The sequence below is a fragment of the Syngnathus leptorhynchus genome, chromosome 3 (assembly GCF_054491065.1).
Source record: "Syngnathus leptorhynchus isolate UIUO chromosome 3, UIUO_Slep, whole genome shotgun sequence".
Lineage (NCBI taxonomy): Eukaryota > Metazoa > Chordata > Actinopteri > Syngnathiformes > Syngnathidae > Syngnathus > Syngnathus leptorhynchus.
In genome coordinates this window covers 3,846,586-3,872,057 of record NC_141197.1, presented here as the reverse complement: position 1 = coordinate 3,872,057, position 25,472 = coordinate 3,846,586, and the positions used below count along the sequence as shown (strand labels likewise).

At 41.7% G+C, this 25,472-nt stretch overlaps 1 protein-coding gene across 6 annotated transcripts in view; it reads left to right on the top strand.

Moving 5' to 3' along the window:
- arnt2 (aryl-hydrocarbon receptor nuclear translocator 2) overlaps nt 1-25,020 on the top strand; it is a 92,314-nt gene extending 67,294 nt beyond the window's left edge. For 5 of the 6 annotated variants that reach the window (XM_085908344.1, XM_085908342.1, XM_085908346.1 and 2 more), the window contains 7 exons: nt 1,391-1,463; nt 1,629-1,752; nt 2,018-2,120; nt 2,225-2,363; nt 15,582-15,726; nt 19,106-19,251; nt 20,322-25,020. In XM_085908344.1, coding sequence (XP_085764470.1) covers nt 1,391-1,463; nt 1,629-1,752; nt 2,018-2,120; nt 2,225-2,363; nt 15,582-15,726; nt 19,106-19,251; nt 20,322-20,420 — 829 coding nt within the window. In that variant the 3' untranslated portion in view covers nt 20,421-25,020. The remainder of the gene's footprint in view (nt 1-1,390; nt 1,464-1,628; nt 1,753-2,017; nt 2,121-2,224; nt 2,364-15,581; nt 15,727-19,105; nt 19,252-20,321) is intronic. The other variant, XM_085908343.1, reaches the window with a different exon arrangement.
- Nucleotides 25,021-25,472: the final 452 nt, after the last annotated feature.

The window sequence follows — 25,472 nt, the reverse complement described above, 5'->3', positions numbered from 1 at the left end:
ACAGCCTTTTTACGAGTGTATAAAAGTGATCAAGTCATCACAAAAACCACAAAAAAAATCCTATATAAACCGCACCAGACCTCAAGCCGCAGGGTTCAAAATTTGAAAAAAAAGTTGCGGCTTATAGTCCGAAATTCACGGTGTAAACACACATATACACATATACATGGTGGGGCACTGGTTAGCATGTCCGCCTCACATTTAGGAGGGTGCGGGTTTAATTCCACCTCCGGCCCTCCCTGTGTGGAGTTTGCAGGTTCTCCCCATGCCTGGTTTTCCCCGGGAACTCCGGTTTCCTCCCACATCCCCAAAACATGCTTGGTAGGCCGATTGAGCACTCCAAATTGCCCCTAGGTGTGAGTGCGAGTGCGGATGTGTGCCCTGCGATTGGCCGTCCCCCGCCTGCTGCCCGATGACGGCTGGGATAGGCTCCAGCACGCCCGCGACCCCCGTGGGGACAAAGCGGTTCAGAAAATGGATGGATGGATGGATGGATGGATGGATGGATGGATGGATGGATGGATGGATGGATGGATAACATAAATAGTTCACCGCCACACGGCCCCAAACACCGGCGTTGACTTCCAGGCGTGTGGCGGCATGGACTTCCATCCCCGGAGGTGGCATTTCCAGCCACGGAGGTGGAAGAGAGCTCCATAGAATAAGACCGGGTGTGAGTAAAAGCCATGTCCGAGCCCCATCCACCGTCCCCGGACAGCCACCCGGCCGAGCGCCGGCCCCAGACTTCCATCCATGGAGGTGAAAGAAAGCGCCGTAGAGTGTGACCGGGCGTGCGTAAAAGCCATGTCCGAGCCCCATCCACCGTCCCCAAACAGCCACCGGGCCGAGCACCGGCTCCCGACTTCCTTCCACGGAGGTGAAAGAGAGCTCCGTCGAGCAGGACCGGGAATGCGTAAAAGCCATAATAGTTTTAAAAACCTTCTGTGTCACTCCAAATCATGAAATCTCTCAAACTCTTTGTCCTCCGTGTCACTTACAAACAAAGCCGCTAATGATGCCGGTAGTACGTGGGGCCCTTCGTCATCTTCGTCATCCTGTGATTGAATCTTTGTCCTTTATGTAAATAAGCGCCGCGCCACTGAAATTTTAAATTACAGCAATCCCTTGCTACAGCGCGCTTCAAGCGTTTATCGCGGTTTCCCCCCTTTTTTTTTTTATTATTTTTTTATTTTTAACATTTGTGAAAAAATTCACATATAAGTCGCTCCTCAGTATGTCGCCCCCCCCACCCAAACTAAGAAAGAAACCGCAACTTATAGTCCGAAAATTACGGTAGCTATAAAAAGATTATTATTTTTTTTAAATCCATAATAAATTTAACATTTGCATTGCATCTGCTTATTTATTATTTTTTTAATGTTTTTTCCAGGCAGCTCCAGCAGCAACAGGCAGAGTTGGAAGTTCACCAGAGGGAAGGTCTGACGGCTTACGATCTTTCCCAGGTAAACAAATTTTTAATTCATATATCACCTAAACTGGTCAGGCAGAGATGTTTTTTTTTTTTAGGAGGAAATTTTAATTGCTCAAAAACCTATTAATATGAATGTGGTGTGGAGTCTTTGTCACTAAAAGTTGAAATCCTCCTTTCATCTTATCCCAACTGCCAGGTTCCTGTAGCCAGTGTGAGCAGTGGAGTGCATGAGGCAGGGAAGAGCATTGACAAGCCAGAAGCTCTTTTTTCCCAGGAGAGAGATTCCCGCTTTGCTGAGATGTACAGCGGCATCTCCGGATGTATGTCATACTCAGACACAGATCCCCATATGAAACATTGCACTGCAGTTACTTCTTACATTTTAAAATGGGTAAAGCCCTGAAGTTTGCCATTTTTTTCATCCTATTTCATCTTAATTCATCTGAACAAACTTTGTATTTAGCGGATATAACCTTGCTAATTGCTGCTTATGCATCTTATGACTATCACACATACAACGCAATATTTTTCTCTACCATATTATTAACTTTAATTTTAATCTGTTGTTAATGTGTATGTGCATAGCGGGTGATAAGAAGATGATGGTTCCCTCCTCTACAGCGGGAGGACAGCAGCTTTACTCCCAGAGTTCTCCGTTCCAGCAGGGGCACGCTGGAAAAAGTTTCAGGTACATGTCATAGTCACTAACATTTTGACATTTTCAGTTCTTGTAGTGCGCTGTGTACATGTGTGTGTGTGTGTGTGTGTGTGTGTGTGTACCTCTCTTTCCAGTTCCTCTGTGATCCATGTCCCAGGTGTTAATGACATCCAGCCATCAAGTTCATCCAATCAGAATCTAGCTCAAATATCAAGACAGATCAACCCAGGCCAAGTTGCTTGGTCAGGAAACCGACCCCCCTTCTCTGGCCAGGTATTACACATGCAAACATTGACATACTTGTCAGCCTCGGGTGTGCTTTTCAGTGCTGCCAAATGGTTTCCTCAGCGATTACCTTAGCATTCCTGTTCCATCTTTGCTGCCAGATGAATTAGCCTTTGTTTGGTGTGCGTGTCAGTGTGTTTACACATGCACACTGGGTACCATAGTAAACTTTAAATCCCTATATTGCAAGGTAAGGGTTAATGAAAGTTTCCAGCAAACAAATCAAGTCACTGCAGTGAGATAATTTAGAGGAAAACAGGGTTTCTGTTCACCACCTCTAAGCAGATGGTAAAACGTGACATCATGTTCAAGTTTACAGCCTGACCAAGGTTTGAGTCCCTTTTTGGCCTTTTCACTAAAAGATTGTTCCAAACACAATATAAATCCGTCTGAGCAGGATGACGGACCCATCTGCGAGGGAAAATAAACTTCACAGATTGTTCTAGTTTCCAGGCTACTTTACTTAAGTTTATTGGAATGGATGTCGGATGGGTATTGAATGAAATTAATTCAAATCAGAGCTAGCATTGCACTAAATGGCCCAGATGTTCCATGTTGTGGAACTTGTCTGCAGTCTTTTTGTGGGCATTCACACCTACATTTGAGATTCTTTTGCATTACTACCGTAATTTTCGGAGTGACACGGATGGTTCGATAAAACTGTTGTTTTTATTGCTGTTATTTGATATATAGTTTAAATATCGTTATATGGGCCTGTGGAATAATTTGAACTGCAACTGACGATGGTTTTTGTCATAGTTTGGGTGGGGGGCGGACTTCTACTCAAGAGCGACTTATATGTGATTTTTTTCACAAATTTTCAAAATTCAAAAATCCGCGATATAGTGAAACCGCGATAAACGAACCGCGATGTAGCAAGGGATTACTGTCATTTGAACTGCAAGTGACGTCACCCGTGCCGCGCGGCGGTTGTTACATAAAGGCCGAAGGATTCGATCACGGGATGATGAAGATGACGAAGGGCCCCACATACTACCGGCATCATTAGCGGCTTTCTTTGTAAGTGACACGGAGGACAAAGAGTTTGAAGGATTTAATGATTTGGAGTGACACAGAAGGTTTGAAAAACTATTATGGCTTTTACGCACGCCCCGTCCTTCTCAACGGGAGCTCTCTTTCACCTCAGTGGATGGAAGTCACGGGCCGGCGCTCGGCCGGGTGGCTGTCCGGGGACGGTGGATGGGGCTCGGACATGGCTTTTACCCACGCCCGGTCCTATTTTATGGAGCTCTCTTCCACCTCTGTGGCTGGAAGTTCAATAGTTGTTGGCTCGTTGAACTCTTGTTTTGTTAAATAAAGAGCCGTTTACCAAACCCACGTCTTTCCTGGTACTTTGTTAACGCTACAATATAGTTATATACTAGATCTCTGCAGCGCACGGGCGGCGTTGTTGACATAAAGAACGAGGAATTTGATCGATGGATTTAATGATTTGGAGTGACACAGATGGTTTGATAATATTGTTGTAATATGATAGTTATTTGAAATATACTTTATATATCGTTATATGGGTCTGTGGAACAATTAGAAATGCAACTTACAACGGGTCCGACGTCAGCATATGCGGCGCATACGCGGCATTGTTTACATAAAGCTAGATCGATGGATTTAATGAATTGGAGTGTCAAAGATGGTTTGATAAACGTGTTATGTAATACTTACTTGAATAACTCTGAATGTTACGTCCGGCCTGTTCTCAGCTCCTCATTTGTGTATATGTCACGTTTAGCCTGTTGTTGCTGGTTCATGTCTGTTTTTGGTGTTGGATTTTGACAAATAAATTTGCCCCAAAAGTGCGACTTATACTCCGGTGCGACTCATATATGGTTTTGATCACTTTATTGTGCATTTTATGGCTGGTGTGACTTATACTCCGGAGCGGCTTATAGTCCGAAAATTACGGTATGTTGCTGACTGACATCGGTATAATAATCTAAAACATTAGCAGTGAACTATCTCCTGTTTTATGCAAAACAAGTTGGTAAATTTTATGAAGTTTGCATAACTTTTTGAATTGTTTTTTCACTAGCCTTTTTAAAGACCTTGTCAGTTTTGTGAAATTTTTCTAGATACTTAAAGATGTCTACACATAACTGCTGAAAGCCTGCTCAAACTAAAAACAATTGAACACCTCCATCTGTGTCCAAATCCAATCCTCAAGGGCCACTATCTTTCATGTTTCTGATGTTTCTATCCTCCAACACACCTGATTCAAAAGATCAGGATTGTTATTTGGTTTCTTCAGAGCTTGCCGATTCATTTGATTCATGTGTATTGGAGGAGGGAGATATCTAAAACCTGCAGGAAAACAGCCCTCAAGGACTTTTTTTGTTACTTGTTCAAATAATCTTGGTTCATTTCTACCAGTATGGTGTGCAGTTAACGACCCAAAAATGCTTCTTCTCTGTGGCGGTATGCTGCACAAAGTGAACCGATAACAGATTTGATTGTTTGTTACTAGCGGCTAGTAGCAATTAGCCACTGGACGTGCGGGATTGGGCCCATGCAATACTCCAGCTGCCTCACTCAAGCATTTCACAAAGACCCCCGTGCTTGAGGGAAAATTAGCTGTCCCTTCCATCCACTTTCTGACCCTCCCATCCACTGTTTGACCCTCATTTACCCTACCATGTGATATATATATTTTTTTTAAATATACATATACCGTATTTTCTGCACTATAAGGCACACTTAAAAGCCTTTAATTTACTCAAAAAAACACAGTGCGCTTTATAATACGCCTTATTTATGGATCAATTGGTGAATTCGTTCATCCATACTGGTTGTACACATCGCTCTACCAAAATGTTTCAGGACGACTAGTAAATTACAAGGTCGCATCACTTTCAGCATTACGGCAAGCACGGTCAAGAGCGTAATAGCCGTAAACACCCATAGTATCAGTCTCATACTGTGCTTACTCCTAGTCCAACAACACCACTTGTGTGTGAACAAAGACTCCAAAATGACACGCATGCCACTATCTGCCAATGGATTTTGGATGCCTGGGCTGATATATCAGTCTCAACTGTGGTCCGAGCTTTCGCGAAGGCAGGAATAATAACTGATTGAACTGCCAGGAAATAGCAGCGACACTGACACAGGTAATGACGAGAGGGAGCTGGGAATAATGACTGCCGCACTCGCCCAACTGTTCAATTCGGACACGAAAGAGGAAGAATTCGACAGATTCGTGGACGGGGATACGTCAATACACACATTAACGTTTGAACAACGTCGTGCAATGTTTGTATTGTATCTTATTCTACTGTTAAAAAAAAATTCTATACGGACATGGAAGAGGAAGAATTAGACAGATTTGTTGACGGGGTTATGTAAATATGTGCATTAACATTTGAACAACGTTGTGTTATTGTGCAATGTTTGTATTGTATATCGTTCAACTGTTCAAAAAAACTTCAATTCGGACACCGAAGAGGAAGAATTCGACGGATTTGTAGACGGGGATATGTAAATATGTACATTAACATTTGAACAACATCGTGTTATTGTGCAATGTTTGTGTTGTATACCGTTCAACTGTTCAAAAAAATTCAATTCGGAGATGAAAGAATTAGACGGATTCGTGGACGGGGATACGTAAATATGCACTGTAACGTTTGAACAACGTTGTGTTATTGTCCAAAGGTTTGACTGAATACCTCATTGACTGGTTTGACATTCCTTTAGTACAGCTCCATCTAATGGAGGCATAACGCAACCCCAGTCAACCCCAGTTACATGTGGTAGCTTCTATTCTGTGCGCCTTTTAATCCGGTGCACCCTATATGTGAAAATATTTCTAAAATAAAAAATTCAATGATGGTGCGCCTTTTAATCCAGTTCGCCTTATAGTGCAGAAAATACTGTAATTACATACCTTGATTGTCTGGATTTTTAAAACATGTAAATACGTAAAAATGTCACTTGCTGTGAATGAGTTTTAAATACCACAACACGTTTTTTTTTTAGACTGCAGTTGACTGCAGACATTAAGTTCACACCTACTGTATGAACTAACGTACCGTATTTTTCGGACCAAAGGTCGCTCCAGAATATAGGTCGCATTAGCCATTAAATGCACAATAACGTGAAAAAAAACATATAAGTCGCTCCGGAGTATAAGTCGCATTTTGGGGGAAATTTATTTGACAAAATCCAACATCAAGAACAGACATGAACGAGCAACAATAGGGTAAACGATAGGTATGCTAACGTGACATAAACACAAACGAAGAGCTGAGAACGGGCCTGATGTAACATTCAGAGTTATTCAAATAACTATTACGTAAATAACAGGTTTATAAAACCATCTGTGTCACTCCAATTCATTAAATCCATTGATCGTGCTTTATGTCATCAATGCCGGCCGGGTGCGCGCCGCTGACGGCGGTTACACTTCAAAATATTCCACAGGCTCATATAACGACATATAAATTACCGTAACTTCCGGACTATAAGGCACACCTAAAAACCTAAAATTTTCTCAAAAGCCGAAAGTGCGCCTTATAGTCCAGTGCGCCTGATATATGGATCAATTTATGAATTTAAATTACAAGGTCGCATTGCTTACCAGCATTACGGCAACCGTGGTCAGGGGGCGTCACTGAATAGCTGTTGTACCCGTGAGGCTATTTTATGTCAAAATAGGCTGCTCTGTTAATGTTTTGAGTAAATTTACGGATCGATATGGAAGGGAAACATAGGTAAGCAGTACCAAGGTGTTAGATCGAACTTTAGTCAGTTCCAATCATTTTTTAACCCCTCGTTTGAGAAACGCGATTGTTTACACTTTGCTGAGGGTCATGGCAGTTTGCGGGTGGCTAATGCTATAGTGATAGCTGCTATACGCACGATGCTATTTCATGTCAAAATAGGCTGCTCTGTTAATGTTTCGAGTACATTTACGGATCGATACGGAAGGGAAACATAGGTAAGCAGTACCAAGGTGTTAGATCGGACCTTAGTCAGTTCTGATCATTTTTTAAGCCCTTGTTTGAGAAACGTGATTGTTTACACTTTGTTGAGGCTCATGGGAGTCTGCAAGCTGAGGCTCATGGGAGTTTGCGGGTGGCTGATGCTATAGTGATAGCTGCCATACGCACGATGCTATTTCATGTCAAAATAGGCTGCTCTGTTAATGTTTCGAGTACATTTACGGATCGATACGGAAGGGAAACATAGGTAAGCAGTACCAAGGTGTTAGATCAAACTTTAGTCAGTTCAGATAATTTTTTAAGCCCTCGTTTGAGAAACGCGATTGTTTACACTTTGCTGAGGCTCATGGGAGTTTGCGGGTGGCTAATGCTATAGTGATAGCTGCTATACGCACGAGGCTATTTCATGTCAAAATCGGCTGCTCGGTTAATGTTTCGAGTAAATTTACGGATCGATATGGAAAGGAAACATAGGTAAGCAGTACCAAAGTGTTAGATCGAACTTCAGTCAGTTCTGATCATTTTATAGGATAGTGTGAGAAATGCGATTGTTTACAGAGGGCCCATTGGTTATTGGGTAGTGGATGCATATCGCAACCCTAGTCAACCGCAGTTTGTTGCAGTATAGCTTCTATTTTATGCGCCTTATAATCCGGTGCGCCTTACATACGGACAAAGTTTTAAAATGGCCCCTTCATTGAAGGTGTGCCTTATAATCCGGTGTGCCTTTTGGTCCGGAAAATAGGGTATACATCAAATAACCATTATAGGGCGGCTCGGTGGTGCACTGGGTAGCACGTCCGCCTCACAGTTAGGAGGGTGCTGGTTCGATTGCACCTCCGACCCTCCCTGTGTGGAGTTTGCATGTTCTCCCCGTGTCCGCGTGCATTTTCTCCGGGTGCTCCGGTTTTCTCCCACTTCCCAAAAAACATGCTTGATAGGCCGATTGAGCACTCCAAATTGCCCTTAGGTGTGAGTGCGAGTGCGGGTGGTTGTTCGTCTCTGTGTGCCCTGCGATTGGCTGGCAACCAGTTCAGGGTGTCCCCCGCCTACTGCCCGATGATGGCTGGGATAGGCTCCAGCACGCCCGCCACCCTCGTGGGGACTAAGCGGTACAGAAAATGGATGGATGAATAACTATTATACAGTGGAGCTTCGAACGTCCCGGTTCTCGAACAATTCGGTATTCAAACAAAAAATTCACGATTTTTTGGCTTCGGATGTCGGACAAAATTCGGTTGTCGAACCTCGCGAGATGAGCCGAGAAGACCCGCATGCCAACTGACTCCGTTCGTTATTACATTCTCGTTACTCTGAAGATTGCATCAACTCTAATCATGCCTCCAAATGAAGCAAGTGGGCGCAGTAAAGCCATCCTAAAACACAAAGACGGTCCTAAAGCAATGCGACAGTGAGCGCCCGACCAGTCCGCTGCGGTTGCACGATCGGACAAAATTAAGCTCCCTGCGCACTAAGGTCCACTTACCGTAATTTTCGGACTATAAGTCGCTCCGGAGTATAAAACGCACCAGCCATAATATGCACAATAGAGCGAAAAAAAAACATATATAAGTCGCACCGGAGTATAAGTCGCACTTTTGGGGCAAATTTATTTGTCAAAATCCAACACCTAAAACAGACATTTACCAGCAAGAACAGGCTAAACGATACGGTATGCTAACGTGACATATACACAAGCGAGGAGCTGAGAACGGGCCTGACGTAACATTCAGAGTTATTCAAGTAAGTATTACATAAATAACACGTTTATCAAACCATCTGTGTCAGTCCAATTCATTAAATCCATCAATCTTGCTTTATGTAAACAATGCCGCGTATGCGCCGCATATGCTGACGTCGGAACCGTTGTAAGTTGCATTTCTAATTATTCCAGACCCATATAACGATATATAAAGTTTATTTCAAATAACTATCATATTACAACAATATTATCAAACCATCTGTGTCACTCCAAATCATTAAATCCATCGATCAAATTCCTTGTTCTTTATGTCAACAACGCCGTGCGTGCGCTACAGAGATCTAGTATATAACTATTGTAGCGTTAACAAAGTACCAGGAAAGACGTGGGTTTATATAACAACAACATTATCAAACCATCTGTGTCACTCCAAATCATTAAATCCATCGATCAAATTCCTCGTTCTTTATGTCAACAACGATGGGCGTGCGCTGCAGAGATCTATTATATAACGATATTGTAGCGTTAACAAAGTACCAGGAAAGACGTGAGTTTGGTAAACGGCTCTTTATTTAACAAAACAAGAGTTCAACGAGCCAACAACTACTGAACTTCCAGCCACGGAGGTCCATAAATAGGAACGGGCGTGCATAAAAGCCATGTCCGAGCCCCATCGACCATCCCTGGCCAGCCACCCGGCCGAGCGCCGGCCCCCGACTTCCATCCGCGGAGGTAGAAGAGAGCTCCCGTCGAGAAGGACCGGGCGTGCGTAAAAGCCATAATAGTTTTTCAAACCTTCTGTGTCACTCCAAATCATTAAAGCCTTCAAACTCTTTGTCCTCCGTGTCACTTACAAACAAAGCCATTTATGATGCCGGTAGTACGTGGGGCCCTTCGTCATCCCGTGATTGAATCCTTTGCCTTTTATGTAAACAACCGCCGCGCGGCACGGGTAACGTCACTTGCAGTTCAAATGACAGTAATCCCTTGCTACATCGCGGTTCGTTTATCGCGGTTTCACTATATCGCAGATTTTTGAATTCAGAAAATTTGTGAAAAAAATCACATAAGTCGCTCCTGAGTATAAGTCAATGTCAAAGTCAGCTTTATTGTCAATTTCTTCACGTTAAGACACACAAAGAGATCGAAATTACGTTTCCCACCGTTCCACGGTGACTAGACACATTACACAACACATACAAGCAAATAGCACAAAGAGTAAAAACAAATAGACAAGAGCGATGAATAAATAATAAGCAAATAACCCAAATAAATAAACAATAAATAAATAAATAAATAAATAAATTGATAAATAAGAGGAGCAAAATGGAGCAAGCGTGCATACAGCAGACAGCCAGAATAAAGTGCAAAAGAACAGGACGTCAAGCAGCCGAGGGTGGAGAGAATTCAGGATCCTGACAGCTTTGAGTACGAAGCTGTTGGCGAGTCTGGTGGTGCGGGAGCGCAGGCATCTGTACCTCTTCCCAGAGAGCAGAAGATCGAACAAAGAGTGAGCAGGGTGACTCACATCACACACAATCGCCTCCACCCAAACTATGACAAAAACCGCAACTTATAGTCCGAAAATTACAGTAAATTTTGGAAAGTACATCTGGACTTTAAAAATATTTTCTAAATTTCAGCGACGGCTCTGTCACAATATTGCGACCAACGCAAAGCAGTTGCGCGGTCGGTGACGCGTTACGGTTGCGAGTTCAGCGGTGCGCTGCAGTTGCGCGATCGGACAAAATTAAACTTCCTGCGCACTGACGTCCACTTAAATTTTGGAAAGTACATCAGGACTTTAAAAATATTTTCTAAAATGACGTGACCACTGAGTGAACGCTGGCGCGTATTGCTGCCGCTGCTCTCTGGACATTTTTAACATTTTTAACGTTTTGCTTGATTTCCTGCAAAGTCTGCAGCAGATCACTAAACTTGGATGAATGTGGTACTCTTGGTTTTATTCTGGGTCAACTCTCAAGCGGACTTGTTTATTGCTGCCGCTGCTCTCTGGACATTTATAGTGTTTTTAACGTTTTGCTTGATTTCCTGCAAAGTCTGCAGCAGATCACTAAACTTGGATGAATGTGGTACTCTTGGTTTTATTCTGGGTCAACTCTCAAGCGGACTTGTATGTTTGTAGCGTGGTTGCCTACACAGCTCAGCTGCTACCTGTGGGCTAGCTGGTCGCCGCTCTGCCGTTTTCCTGTCTGGGCCGTGCATCATGCATATTATCAACCCTGCTGTGAGCTCCATGCACTAGTGGACTACCCTGTCCACCATGATTCATCCAGCGTCAACCCGGATTCGTTACACAAACGCGGTGCTTCTCCAACTCCGGCACTGCCGGTTTGCTTCCCCACCTGCACTGCAACACTTCCCGGACATCGCTTGTCGTCACCACCGGAGATACATCCACCGTGGAGCTCGGCCTAACTACCACATAGATGACTCCACTGCCATTAACACCATCTGGTCCTCCACCCGCCGCCATCCACCGAGAAACATTAAAAAGAAGGTTGATCACAGTGCATTGGCTAGCCTAGCTAGGTTAGCTTCCTGCTCGAACAAACACTGACGTCAAACTGGGACTACTTAACATCCGCTCCCTCACCGGCAAAGGACAGCTGCTACAGGACCTCCTCCTTGACTGCAAGTTTGACTTTCTGTGTATGACTGAAACGTGGCAAAATCCTGGTGACTTTTCTCAGTTGAATGAATCACGTCCACCCGTGTTTGTTTATATGTGCAAACCACGTCTCACTGGTCGAGGAGGAGGTCTCGCAATATTTCATCGTGAGACTTGGAAGGTCTCATCTGTTTTAGTGCCAGAGACCAGTTCTTTTGAATCTGTCGCTCTGCAGCTAAATGGACCCACACCAATTATTTTAGCTAATATTTACCGTCCACCCAAGCCAAATAAGGACTTTATTAATGAATTCACTACATTCCTCACTTACATCTGCTCACTTTCATCCAACATCATTCTGCTAGGTGACTTAAATATGCACATGGACAACTCCAACACCACTCTCACTAAGGATTTTACCTTCTGCCTGGACAGTTTTGGACTTAAACAACACATTAATTTCCCCACCCACACCAAAGGCCATATTTTAGATCTAGTCTGCTGCTCCGGTGTCACTCCTCTTAATTGCTCTCCTGTTGATCTGGGAACAGGCTTCTCTGATCATTTGTTAGTTTCTTTTAATCTCAGTCTCACACTGTCCATAATCAAACAGTCACGTATCATGTCCTTCCGCAATCTCAAAAATATCAATTTAGCAGATTTCACCACAGCCTTTGGCAGTCTCCCCCCCCATCAATGATTCATAAACTGTCGTACCATACTCAAATAATGCAATATAAGGCTGCAATTTCCTCCGCAAAATCACACTATTTTGCGGACAAAATTGCAGCTGGTGCGGGGAACACCAGAGTCCTGTTTTCCATAATTAATAATTCAACCCGCCCCCGTGACTCCCTCCCCTACACTTCTATTCTACCAGTCACTGTAATACCCTGATGTCCTTATTTGACAATGAAATAGCCACTATCCACCAACAACTGACCTCTCACATGTCTAGCTATTCATCTTCTTTCCTTCCTCATCCCACCCCCACCTCTCTTTCCTGCTTCCAACATCCCTCTGCTGCTGATCTATCTAAACTCATTCGAAATTTAAAGCCATTTACATGTCGACTTGACCCTCTGCCTTCTCCCCTGGTCTTAGCCTCCCTCCCCTCTCAGCTCCCCTTGATTACTGCCATTATAAATTCTTCTCACCTCTGGTTCTGTCCCTCTATCTATCAAATCTGCTACAGTTACTCCAACTCTTGAAAAAACTGGCTTAGACCCCAATATCCTCAGTAACTTCCGTTCCATCTCCAACCTGCCATTTCTTTCCAAAATTCTTGAAAAAGTTGTTGCATCTCAGATCCACACCCACCTCACTAATAATAATCTATATGAACAGTTCCAGTCCAGTTTTCGCCCTCGACACAGTACAGAAACAGTCCTTATTAAAATCACTAATGATCTCCTGATTGCAGCCGATTCTGGTCTCATATCCATACTCATTCTTCTTGATTTAAGTGCAGCTTTTGACACCATCTCCCACTCCATCCTCTTAGGAAGACTAGTCGCTATTGGACTGGTTGACACACCCCTGCACTGGTTTCACTCTTATCTCTCTGGCCGTTCTCAATTTATTTAGTTAAAATCATTCACGTCTCACCCCTCCCCCATGTCCTCTGGTGTTCCCCAGGGTTCTGTCCTTGGTCCCCTCCTATTTATCATTTATCTCCTCCCACACATTTTCCGTAAACATAACATTAATTTTCACTGTTACACGGACGACACCAAGCTCTACATCTCTTCAAAAACCCCTTCCAGCCTCCCACCCTCCTTCAAGAAATAAAATCCTGGTTCACCTCAAACTTCCTTAAACTAAGCAGCGACAAAACTGAGGTAGTCCTCATAGGTTCCAAAGCTTCTCTCAACAAACACCCCTGTTTTACTCTCACCATTGACACCTCCTCGGTTTCCCCTTCCCCTCAGGCAAAGAGTCTGGGTGTCGTCCTTGATTGCATCCTATCATTCAGCACCCACATAAACAACACTATCCGTTCTGCTTGTTTTCACCTCCATAACATTAATCGCCTCCGTTCGTCACTCACCCCATCCAGCGCTGCTATCCTAGTCCACTCTCTTGTCACCTCTCGCTTAGATTATTGCAACTCCATCCTTTTTGGTCTCCCTCACAAACTCCTCCATAAATTGCAACTGGTCCAGAATGCTACTGCTCGCATTGTCACTGGAACCCGTCTACCATCATATCACTCCCGGTCTACACCAACTTCACTGGCTCCCCATAAAACAGCGCATTGATTATAAAATTCTCCTCCACACATTCAAGGCCATCCATAACCTTGCTCCTCCATACCTGTTAGACCTCCTTCATGTACACACTCCTACCCGGTCTCTCAGGTCTGCCTCCAGTATCACCCTCACTGTCCCCTCATTTTATCTGTCAACTATGGGGGCCAGAGCCTTCAGTTGCTCTGCCCCTCGCCTCTGGAATTCCCTCCCCCCGGACATCAAAAACATTGACTCCATCGAACTGCTCAAATCTCACCTCAAAACCCACCTATTTAGGCAAGCATTTGTCTAATTTTATTCCTCTTCTGCAGATGTTTTTTTTTTTCTTTCAGACTTCTTTTCTTTTAATTGTGTCTATTTTGTATGTTCGGCGACCTTGAGTGCTGTGAAAGGCGCCATACAAATAAAATGTATTATTATTATTATTATTATTGAATTTTAGCAGCCGCGCTGTCACAATAATGCGACCAGCGCGGTGCAGTTACGCGGTCAGCGACGCACTATGGTTGCGCGTTCAGCAGTGCACTGCAGTTGCGCGATCGGACAAAAATGCGCAAATGAAAAAAGTACAGTTTTTTTTTGCTTGGTACAGATTTTTTTTTTTCCATTATTTGTAATGGGAAAACATGATTTGGAATTCGAACGATTCACTTCTCGAACAGCCTTCTGGAACGGATTGTGTTCGAAAACCGAGGCTCCACTGTATAAGCAATATTATTATGAAACACTCTGTGTCACTCCAAATCCTTAAATCCATCGATCGTCCTTTATGTCAACAATGCCGGCCGGGTGCGTGCCGCGGACGGCGCTTGCACTTCAAAATATTCCACAGGCCCATATAATGATATATAAATTATATATCAAATGACTATTACATAAGCAATAATATTATCAAACCATCTGTGTCACTCCAAATCATTAAATCCATCAATCAAATTGCTCGTCCTTTGTCAGCAACGGCTCTTTATTTAATAAAACAAGAGTTCAACGAGCCAACAACTACTGAACTGTAACGATAAAAACATATACAAGTTGCTACACTAAATAAAATATATCAAATAATTATAACATAAGTAGTTCACCGCCACACGGCCCCAAGCACCGGCGTGGACTTCCAGGCGTGTGGCAGCGTGGACTTCCATCCCCGGAGGTGGCACTTCCAGCCACAGAGGTGGAAGAGAGCTCCATAGAATAGGACCGGGCGTGCGTAAAAGCCATGTCCATGTTTATCGCACTTTCGCTTATGTATTTTTTAATTGTGAAAATTTGTGAAAAAAATCACATTTAAGTCGCTCCTCAGTATAAGTCTATACTTATGAAACTATGAAAAAAAAAAAACGTGATTTATAGTCCGAAAAGTACGGTATTTGATTGACAGAGTTTGACAAGCAGGGTTTGTTTCCAATGCCTCCTGTGGACACGCACACAGTGTCTTGCAGTGCTAACAGGCCTGACTTTGGAGCCGTATTATAAACTATATACTTGTTTTTTTATGCATTTTTATTCATAATACTGTGGTGTCAAATTTACATGACATTTTTTTTCTGTCGCGTTACATGGTCTTTATATCAAATGTACATTCAGAAAAAAATATATATATTTTTCTAGCTCTCATATTCATTGTTGTACTGCAAATATCTAACCTGTACCTAAACATTACAGTCCAGTAAAGCCCAGTCCAGTCCTTTTGGTATTGGTACGGGCCACAGCTACCAGACCGATCCGGCCTCCTACAGTCCTCTTTCATCTCCAGCCACATCATCCCCCAATGCCTACTCGGGACTGACGAACCGCAGCACAGGTTTTGGTGAGTATTTTTTCATCATTTTGGAAAAGGCTGGATCTGTTGTGGAAGCAGAACAATCATATTTTTGACAGTTAGCATTTGTATCAAAAAAGGCTTTCCTACCAAAGCAGTGCACAATCAAGTAGAACAAAAGTATTCCAATATTTCAGTGTTTTGTGTCTTTCCCTTTAGGCCCTAATTTAGAATTCCGCTTCACAAAGGGAATTACATAATGTCCGAAGGGACTCAGGTTAGTTGTTAAATGGTAAATGGTACTGTATGTGCACTCGATTGGGCTCACGGGTCTTCTTAAAAAATTCACGAGCCCTCTTAAATTCCATTGCAGTTCAGCCCAGGATGCAAGGTCATATGCCATATCGGCCGAGGATTGACATGATTTTTCTCATTGGTAATCGACAATTAATTGACAGTTTTTACTTATTCATGTTACAGAAGAAAGCAAATCTTGGACAAAGTACACAGGCAATTGTATGATGTGCTCTCATTATTAGAACTGTTTTTAGAGCATCTCTCGAGTTAGTCACCATTGCACAATTTGTACTAATGTATTTTCCATCAATCCAAACAATCGCGTTTCTCAAACTATCTCCTATAAAATGATCAGAACTGACTAAAGTTTGATCTAACGTATTAGTACTACTTACCTATGTTTCCCTTCCATATCAATTCGTAAATTTACTCGAAACATTTACAGAGCAGCCTATTTTGACATGAAATAGCCTCGTGCGTATAGCAGCTATCACAATAGCATTAGCCACCCGCAAACTCCCATGAGCCTCAGCTCGTAGACTCCCATGAGCCTCAGCAAAGTGTAAACAATCGCGTTTCTCAAATGAGGGCTTAAATAATTATCACAACTGACGAAACTTCGATCTAACACCTTGGTACTGCTTACCTTTGTTTCCCTTCCATATTGCTCCGTAAATTTACTCGAAACATTAACGGAGCAGCCTATTTTGACATGAAATCACTTCGTGGGTATAGCAGCTATCACTATAGCATTAGCCACCCGCAAACTCCCACGAGCCTCCACTTGCAGACTCCCATGAGCCTCAGCAAAGTGTAAACAATCGCGTTTCTCAAACAAGCACCTATAAAATCATCCAAACTAACTAAAGTTCGATTTCACACATTGGCACTGTTTACCTATGTTTCCCTTCCATATCGATCTATAAATTTACTCAAAACATTAACATAGTAGCCTATTTTGACATGAAATAGCCTCGTGCGTATAGCAGCTATCACTTTAGGATTAGCCACCCGCAAACTCCCATGAGCCTTAACACATTGGTACTGTTTACCTATGTTTCCCTTCCATATCAATCCATAAATTTACTTGAAACATTAACAGCGCAGCCTATTTTGACATGAAATAGCCTCACGGGTACAACAGCTATTCAGTGACGCCCCCTGACCACGGTTGCCGTAATGCTGGGAAGCAATGCAAGCTTTTAATCTACTAGTCGTACTAAAACGTGCTGAAACATTTTGGCAGAGCACTGTGAACAACCAGTATGGATCAACAAATTCATAAAATGATCCATATATAAGGCGCACCGGACTATAAGGCGCACTGTCGGCTTTTGAGAAAATTTTAGGTTTTTAGGTGTGCCTTGTAGTCCGGAAAATACGGTAAGTATACAAATCAGCATCTGCCAATCAATGCTGTTCATTTAGATTTTTGATTATACCACATGAGAAGTTGGAACCTCAAAAACCTTAATGTACTTATTAAAATAACACTTCCAAAAATGAGTCATTGTCTCAATGAAAAACAAAGAAGATGAAATGATCAAATTAATCATGTGGTTCGGTAAAATGAGTCCAGAATGCATGTTTGTCCAAAGTTGCGTTACAACTTTGCAAACTATTGGTTGCAATAGTTTCACTGACCCGATATTGCCAATTTCCGAGCTACATGATCACTCTGAAAATGGAATGGGAGGCTGACAGCCTTGGTGTGCATTCAGTCAGACCTGCTCGTCAACCAGCTGTTCACGTCTTTAGCTGTTTGTTGTCCACATAGTGAGTGCAATGAAGCTTGGCAGCTTGGAACAGCTACTTGATGCCCTTTTAATGGACACAAACATTGGCCAAATAGATTATCTCTGCAGTCCCACTTGTGCTCCCTTAATCTCCTTATAGACCGTTTGTAAGACAAATGAAGCTGCTTAGAGCCATGCCGTTTACATGATCTGCTGCATGGTTTCATAATAATTTTAATAAAGAGTTTGTCTGAACCTCTGTGCGATTCGTTAATTACTTTCCATCTGTAATTTTAAAACATCTTCTATAAAATATTCCTTTAATTGTCCCACAAGCAGAAATTCCAATTTGTAGCAATGTGTAAACCAGATGCTCATTCGTTCATTATGCTTAAAGAGAAAGAATGCCTCTCGAGGGGGGAGCTGTTTTCTCAATACAGCCTAGCATGAATGTGTTTGTCTTCAGTCATAGTATGCATGTTTGTGTGTGCATTTAAGTTTCGACATTTTCGCCTTGTAAAATGTTACAAACGAACAACATCAGAAGGAGATGCAATTTAGCTATGCTGTTGACTTACAATGGTAACTTACAAAATTTCCCTTTAACAACTTGGCACAAATAAAAATCTGGTTGAAATGGTAACTTGAAAAAAAATTGGGCAATAGGTTCCAGACAAACTTTAAGATGTTTGTAATATTACCTATAGAAAATATGGTCTAAAAACACCTGCAAATTAGACTAAAATTATTATCTTTTTTCTCAACCTAAAATACATACATTTGCAAATTAATATAGTTGGCAATGTTGAACGCCATTTCTTTTTTTTTTTATCATGATGATGTTCTTTTAAAAGCCCTAATTAGGATACTTTGTAGAGTAGGGCATTGAAAACTGGGAATCGAGTGGGTCGGTTTTCTCGGAATCATTCAAATATTGGTGCTGAAATTTGATTCCTAGTTAGCCACTTGAAAGAAGCACAAACAAGGAAGAACCGATAGAAAATGTGTGCAGCCCCTCCTGCTGCCGAAGCTTCAGTGCTGGTAACGACAGCTCGTCTTCACTGGCTGCTCCTCTCAGTCAGCCTTTCTGCCCACTCTACCACGCCTGGGCTGTGGAGGGGACTTTGTAGGTGCGCCGTGCCCTTCCCAGCTGTGTTGTCCACCGGGACTCTGGGGTGGCAGCAGTCGCCCTTCGCTGCTTTGGCTGACGTCTAGCCTTTAAACTGGTTCGACCCTTAAACCAAAGTCTGAATTTCCGCTCATTTCAATGGGGAAAAGATTATTTAAGATACGAGTGCTTTAAATAATGAAAGTGGTCAAGGAACCAATTACACTCATATCAAGGCACCACTGTCTGTGATCCTATGTAATGTGTATAATATGTGTTATTCCAGACGTGTCAGGAGAGAGCAGCCAGAGCGGAGGTCAGTTTCAGGGTAGACCCAGTGAAGTCTGGTCCCAGTGGCAAAACCAGCATCACTCCCAGCAGGCTGGGGAGCAGCATACACATCCCAACCCGAGCCAGACTGAAGTGTTTCAGGTGATAACACACACGCACACACAACACTATTGTTTTTACTCTTTGTGCTGTTTGCTTGTATGTGTTGTGTTTAGTCACCGTGGGATGATGGGAAACATAATTTCGATCTCTTTGTGTGTCTTAACATGTGAAGAAATTGACAATGAAGCAGACTTTGACACGTACTCGCACCAAAGCACAATTTAGAGTGCACCTAAAGGAGTTTTTTGGAGTGTTCAATTTATCTACTATGCGTGTTTTTGGGATTGTGGAAGGAAATACTCACAAGAAACTCACGCAGGCACGGGGAGAATATGGAAACCCCACACAGGACGACCAGGGGCTGGAATTTGACCCACGACCACTGCACTGTGGGGTGGACGTGCTAACCAGTCAACCACCGTGCTGCCCATTATTACTGATAGTTCTTCATTTTAAGTCAGAAGGAAAGTAGAGTGTCAATCATGAAAACAAATATAAGAGGAACAAGATGAACCAAAGATGGAATCAATGATGCTACCCAAGCAGAGATGCAGATTGCACACAGTGTGTCACTTGCATTGAATTAACTCTTGAGTGCCCGCCTTAGCTGCTGTATATTTCTAAATTTATGATGGTGGTATTTCCGTTTTAAATGGTAGATGAACATAAAAGGATTCCATTGTTGAGTAACAACATTTGAAATTATCTAAATTGTTGCAAAAAGATAATTGTCCTATTGTAGTACAATAAAAACATGTAAATACATTACAATACATTGTGGAGAATAGTGAAACATGTCTAAATCTAAAGCTGTCATACTAATTTAAAAAAAATGTATTATTTCTTTTGTTCTGAGTATTTACAATAACACATTTTATTTTTGTAGATTTTCCTAATCTTCAATCTAATTCAACGAATGGAACTTCTTGATGTTCTGTCACAGTACTAAAATAGTACTTAATCATTTGTTTTTATGTTTTTCTCAACAAAATAGTACCAATGAAAATGTCGCTTACTGGCTCGATAAGCAGTATTGTCAAGAGTAGTAGTATTATTGAAATTATAATGATACCCGTCTCCCTAATCAGTAACCCCTCTCTTGTCTGCAGGACATGTTACCCATGGCTGGAGATCCTACTCAGGGAACAGCCAACTACAACATTGAGGACTTTGCTGACCTTGGCATGTTCCCACCATTCTCCGAGTAACTCCTGCCATCCCTTGTCACTCTCCCTTTACAATGGAGGAACTGGACTGGTTTGGTTTGCATTCATCTCTCATGTTGTGTCGCAATAGGAAACATAGCTGGGACACCAGCTCACAACTGATGTGCGGCACATTGAATGTCAGGGTGCACACATCAAGCACACATAAAAACATACAGTCCACACACGTTTGGACCCGGCAGTCTGCAGTATGTATTTGTGAATATACCTCATCAATGAAAGAGGGGTCCTATTGCTAAATGGACCCCTGTCAATGTATCTTTGTTGGTGCCAGAATTGGACACTGTCTCAATGATGAATGCAAAAGATGTCTCCTAAGACAAGAGATAGAAAGCATCGATATTACCAGAGGAGTTCAGCCGGTTGAGCTTTGAACATCAGAATTATTTTATGGTACATTTTAGTCCACAGATGCATGTGAAAACCATTTATAGGAAAATTGGTTGTTACACTCCCAGAATGTCTGGCCCTTATATGCTGGTGGACCCAAAGCTGCATTCTCTGCTGAGGATTAGGTTTAATAATAGTAGTTTAATTGCCTTGTTTATCCATTTTCAGTTTGTCAGGCACTGAACAAAACAGGCACAGCATTCTGAGAGTGTGGTGTAAGATGCGTATTGGGCAAATTATACATATATTTATAGATCCACAATAGGTCAAATAAGGCATAGGATTAATTGTAGAACAAATGTAGCACTTACCCACTAACGCAAAGATCGCATAGGACTGGCTATGGTGGTTGTATTTTATCACAAATATAACTCCTGGTGGATAATGTACCTACAGTGAATATAAAAAGTCTACCCATGCCCTTTTCAAATACTAGCATTTGTGAAATAAAAAAGAGAAAAACTAACATAAATAATTTCAAAACCTCCATTTGTGTGACCTATAACCTGTACAACTCAATCACAAATACAAACAAAATATTTTCCATAGGGGAAGTAAAAATAGATAATGTGGTCGCACTAGTGTGGATTTTCTGTAATACAGTGGTTCTTAACCTGGGTTCGATTGAACCCTAGGCATTCGGTAAATCGGTCTCAGGGAATCGACAGAGCCTCTTCTGCAGTGGTCCGATCACACCTGATTTATAAATTTGTGGTGAACTGGTCTTGCAAAGGCAACAGCAGAGGTCAGGCTAATTTGCAGGTGTGTACCGTGATTTTCGGACTATAAGTGAAAAAAAACATAGAAGTCGCATCTGAGTATAAGTCGCACTTTTGGGGCAAATTTATTTGTCAAAATCCAACACCAAAAACAGACATGAACCAGCAACAACAGGCTAAACTATATGGTATGCTAACGTGACATGTACACAAACAAGGAGCTGAGAACGGGCCTGACGTAACATTCAGAGTTATTCAAATAACTATTACGTAAATAACACGTTTATAAAACCATCTGTGTCACTCATATTCATACCGTAATTTTCGGACTATAAGCGGCTCCGGAGTATAAGTCACACCAGCCATAAAATGCACAATAAAGTGATAAAAAACATATATGAGTCGCACCGGAGTATAAGTCGCACTTTTGGGGCAAATTTATTTGTCAAAATCCAACACCAAAAACAGACATGAACAAGCAACAACAGGCTAAACGTGACATATACACAAACGAGGAGCTGAGAACAGGCCTGACGTAACATTCAGAGTTATTCAAGTAAGTAATACATAAATAACATGTTTATCAAACCATCTGTGTCACTCCATTTCATTAAATCCATTGATCTTGCTTTATGTAAACAATGCCGCGTATGCGGCGCATATGCTGACGTCGGACCTGTTGTAAATTGCATTTCTAATATTCCACACCGGGCGTGCGTAAAAGCCATGTCCGAGCCCCATCACCCGGCCAAGCGCCAGCCCCCGACTTCCATCCACGGAGGTGAAAGAGAGCTCCTGTCGAGAAGGACCGGGCGTGCGTAAAAGCCATAATAGTTTTTCAAACCTTCTGTATCACTCCAAATCATTAAATCCTTCAAACTCTTCATCCTCCGTGTCACTTACAAACAAAGCCGCTAATAATGCCGGTAGTGCGCAGGGCCCTTTGTCATCTTCGTCATCCCGTGATCGAATCCTTTGGCCTTTATGTAAACAATCGCGCGCGGCACGGGTGACGTCACTTGCAGTTCAAATGACAGTTCGTTTTTCACGGTTTCACTACATCGCGGACTTTTTAATTTTGAAAATTTGTGAAAAAAATCACAAATAAGTCGCTCCTGAGTGTAAGTCGCCCACCCCCCACCCAAACTATGACAAAACCGCGACTTATAGTCCGAAAATAACGGTAATTTGTTTTGAGTTAATGCATTGTGTTGGTTTTGTTCTTCGAACAAGGCGATGTTCATGTACAGTTCATTTTGAGCGCCAGTAAAAACATTGATGTCTTGAATTTGAAAGAAATCCTTTTATTTTTCACCAAAGAGGGGTTTGGTGAATGCGTATCTGAAACTGGTGGGGTTCGATACCTCCAACAAGGTTAAGGACCACTGTTCTAATAACTGAGTATGTGACTGCTTCACAATTAAGCAATCACATTTATAGTAAATTTATAGGATAAGCGGTTCAGAGAATAAATGGATTGATGAATTTACATTCACTGTTTAAAGGTTCTTAGCTTTTGTTTTCTCTTCGTTTTACTGGGCTGTCTGTTGCCGAGTTAGGATTGCAAATGAAAATCAGTTTTAATTGCCTTACCTGGATAAATTAATTTTTAAACAAATAAATGTTCAGTCAGGAGAAGGCTTTCCACCAGTGGGACAGCGTAAACAGTCATCAATTAGAGAAAATATGGCACAGCTGTGACATTTCCAAAAAATGAATATCCCTTATTTCCAGTATTATATTTCCATTATTATTCCATTATACGAACTCGCAAACACGTGGAAAAATACATTAGGGTCCAATGAAACCAGGGTTGAACTTTTGTCCCGTAATTCCAAAAGCTATTATTTGGCAAAAACAGAATATAAAGGTTTTGGTGTGCTTATCACCAAAAGAATACCATACTCCAGTGAAGATTGGTAACTGGGAGTTTAATGATGGAACATGAGGCTGTTTTTCTTCAGCTGGAACTATGGCCTTAGCCAAGATGGAGGCAATTATGAATAGTTCCAAAAACCAGTTGGTGTTAGCAAAAACCTTTGGGCTTCTTCCAAAAAGGCAAAAGAATGTCAGGAAAAACAGACTGCAACAGCTGATTCTTATTTGAATAATCAGAGGCGCATTAAATGGTGGCAGGTGTGTGCCGCCTCTTGTGTAACATGAGTTTGAGTGTGATTGGTATCTTCTGAATACAGCCAAATTTACAAGAGGGTGCGCACACTTGTGCAATATTATCTCAGTTGGTTTTTTTTTTTTTCTTCCTGTTTTTATTTTCCTTTTATTTTATTTATTTATTTATTTATTTAGTTATTTTAAATCAACTTACACAGGTTATCGGCAACATTACCAGTGGAATTTGGGGGGGGGGGATCTCTAATTTGTATATCACAAAAACCTAGTATTCGAGCAGAAGTGTGTTGACTTTTTATATCGACTGTACTTTTGGGTCAGCAATGCAAAAGGCAAGATAAGAGTCATGTTTATAAGAATTTGTTAAAATAGTTTTGAAATTATGTTTTTTTTTTCCTATCTCTATACAATGTGGATAAAGAACTCTCAAAATCTGAGCTTTTTTGACAGCAGGATTTTAATGTTGGCATCAGGTTAAGCGTCCAGGAAAATGTAAAATAGAAAATGATCATTCTCCTCTGGTAATTGCGATGACATGTAGGTAGTATTATCAGTGGAAACACCACATGAAGAACTGGAAGTGAGCAGTTGAAGATTTACACCTCCATCTGCCTCATAGAACCCCTGGCACACCATCACTGACAATTATCAGACAGCAGTAGGATAAAAGCTGCTCATCCTCAACACCTCATCAACCTTACTTTGTAAAGTTCAGCGATGTGTAGTGTTGTCTATAACTTTGGTTAAAAAAAAGGTTATAGAAGGATTCTGTGCATAAATTAAACTGATTTAAGAGGAAATCGTAATGGCAGGCAGTTGCTCAGCTAAGACGTAAAGTGCACTTCATAACTGCTAATCTCACCAGCCTGCTTTAAAAGGGAAAACCGTGTCCAAGCAATTGCAGTGTTTAATAGTGCATTTGGTGTTCTTCATCCTTCACTGCTTGACTTACTTTATAATCATTTTGGAGTATGAAGACTTAGTAATAATACTTTGTAGTGTGGGAGCTTTTACATGATGGATTGTACGTCTCGGACAGATGAGAGAACACACGCACACACATCAGTCTCTATGCTTCAGCTTTCAAGTCAACATCTTTTGTAAATAATTATTTTTAAGGCTGCTGGTGTTATTTACACACTGTTACCTGTTTTGTGTGTTTAATGTGCATTCTTAATAATACTGTGCAATGTGAGTACATATTTACGTAACTTGATGTTTAGTTACTCTGTTAAGTGTACATTGAGTTGTGGACCTGTATAAATTGTGTAAATGTGTCCTATTATTTTTGTGTAACACTTGTGAATTGTGACAATAAATTCTTATTGGTTAGGTGTATTCACTTCACAGTTTTAGTTGCATTGTTTGACCATTTTAGATTTTAATAAAAGTTGAAGTTTAAGGATGGTAAAATTCGCTGGAACATTTTTATCCATCCATCCATCTTCTATACCGCTTGTCCCGGAGTCACGGGCGTGCTGGAGCCTATCGCAGCAGACTTCGAGCAGTAGACGGGGCACAAACAAAGTCTCACTAGGCTTATTTTTCAAATAACTTTGACATCCTAGCAAATTGTTGAAATGGGGCAACAACAAGATGAGCCAGAACAGCAATGATGATTCAAGATTCAAAGCGTTTATTGTCATGTGTACAAAAGGAAAGCACTTTTCTTTGTACAATGAAATTCTTTCACTGTCCGTTAGAATCCCAGACAAGGTAAGGAGGATTAAAAAAGAAAAACTGGATCATACCGAATCTTAAATATATAAATAACGACAGTCGGATATAAAAACAC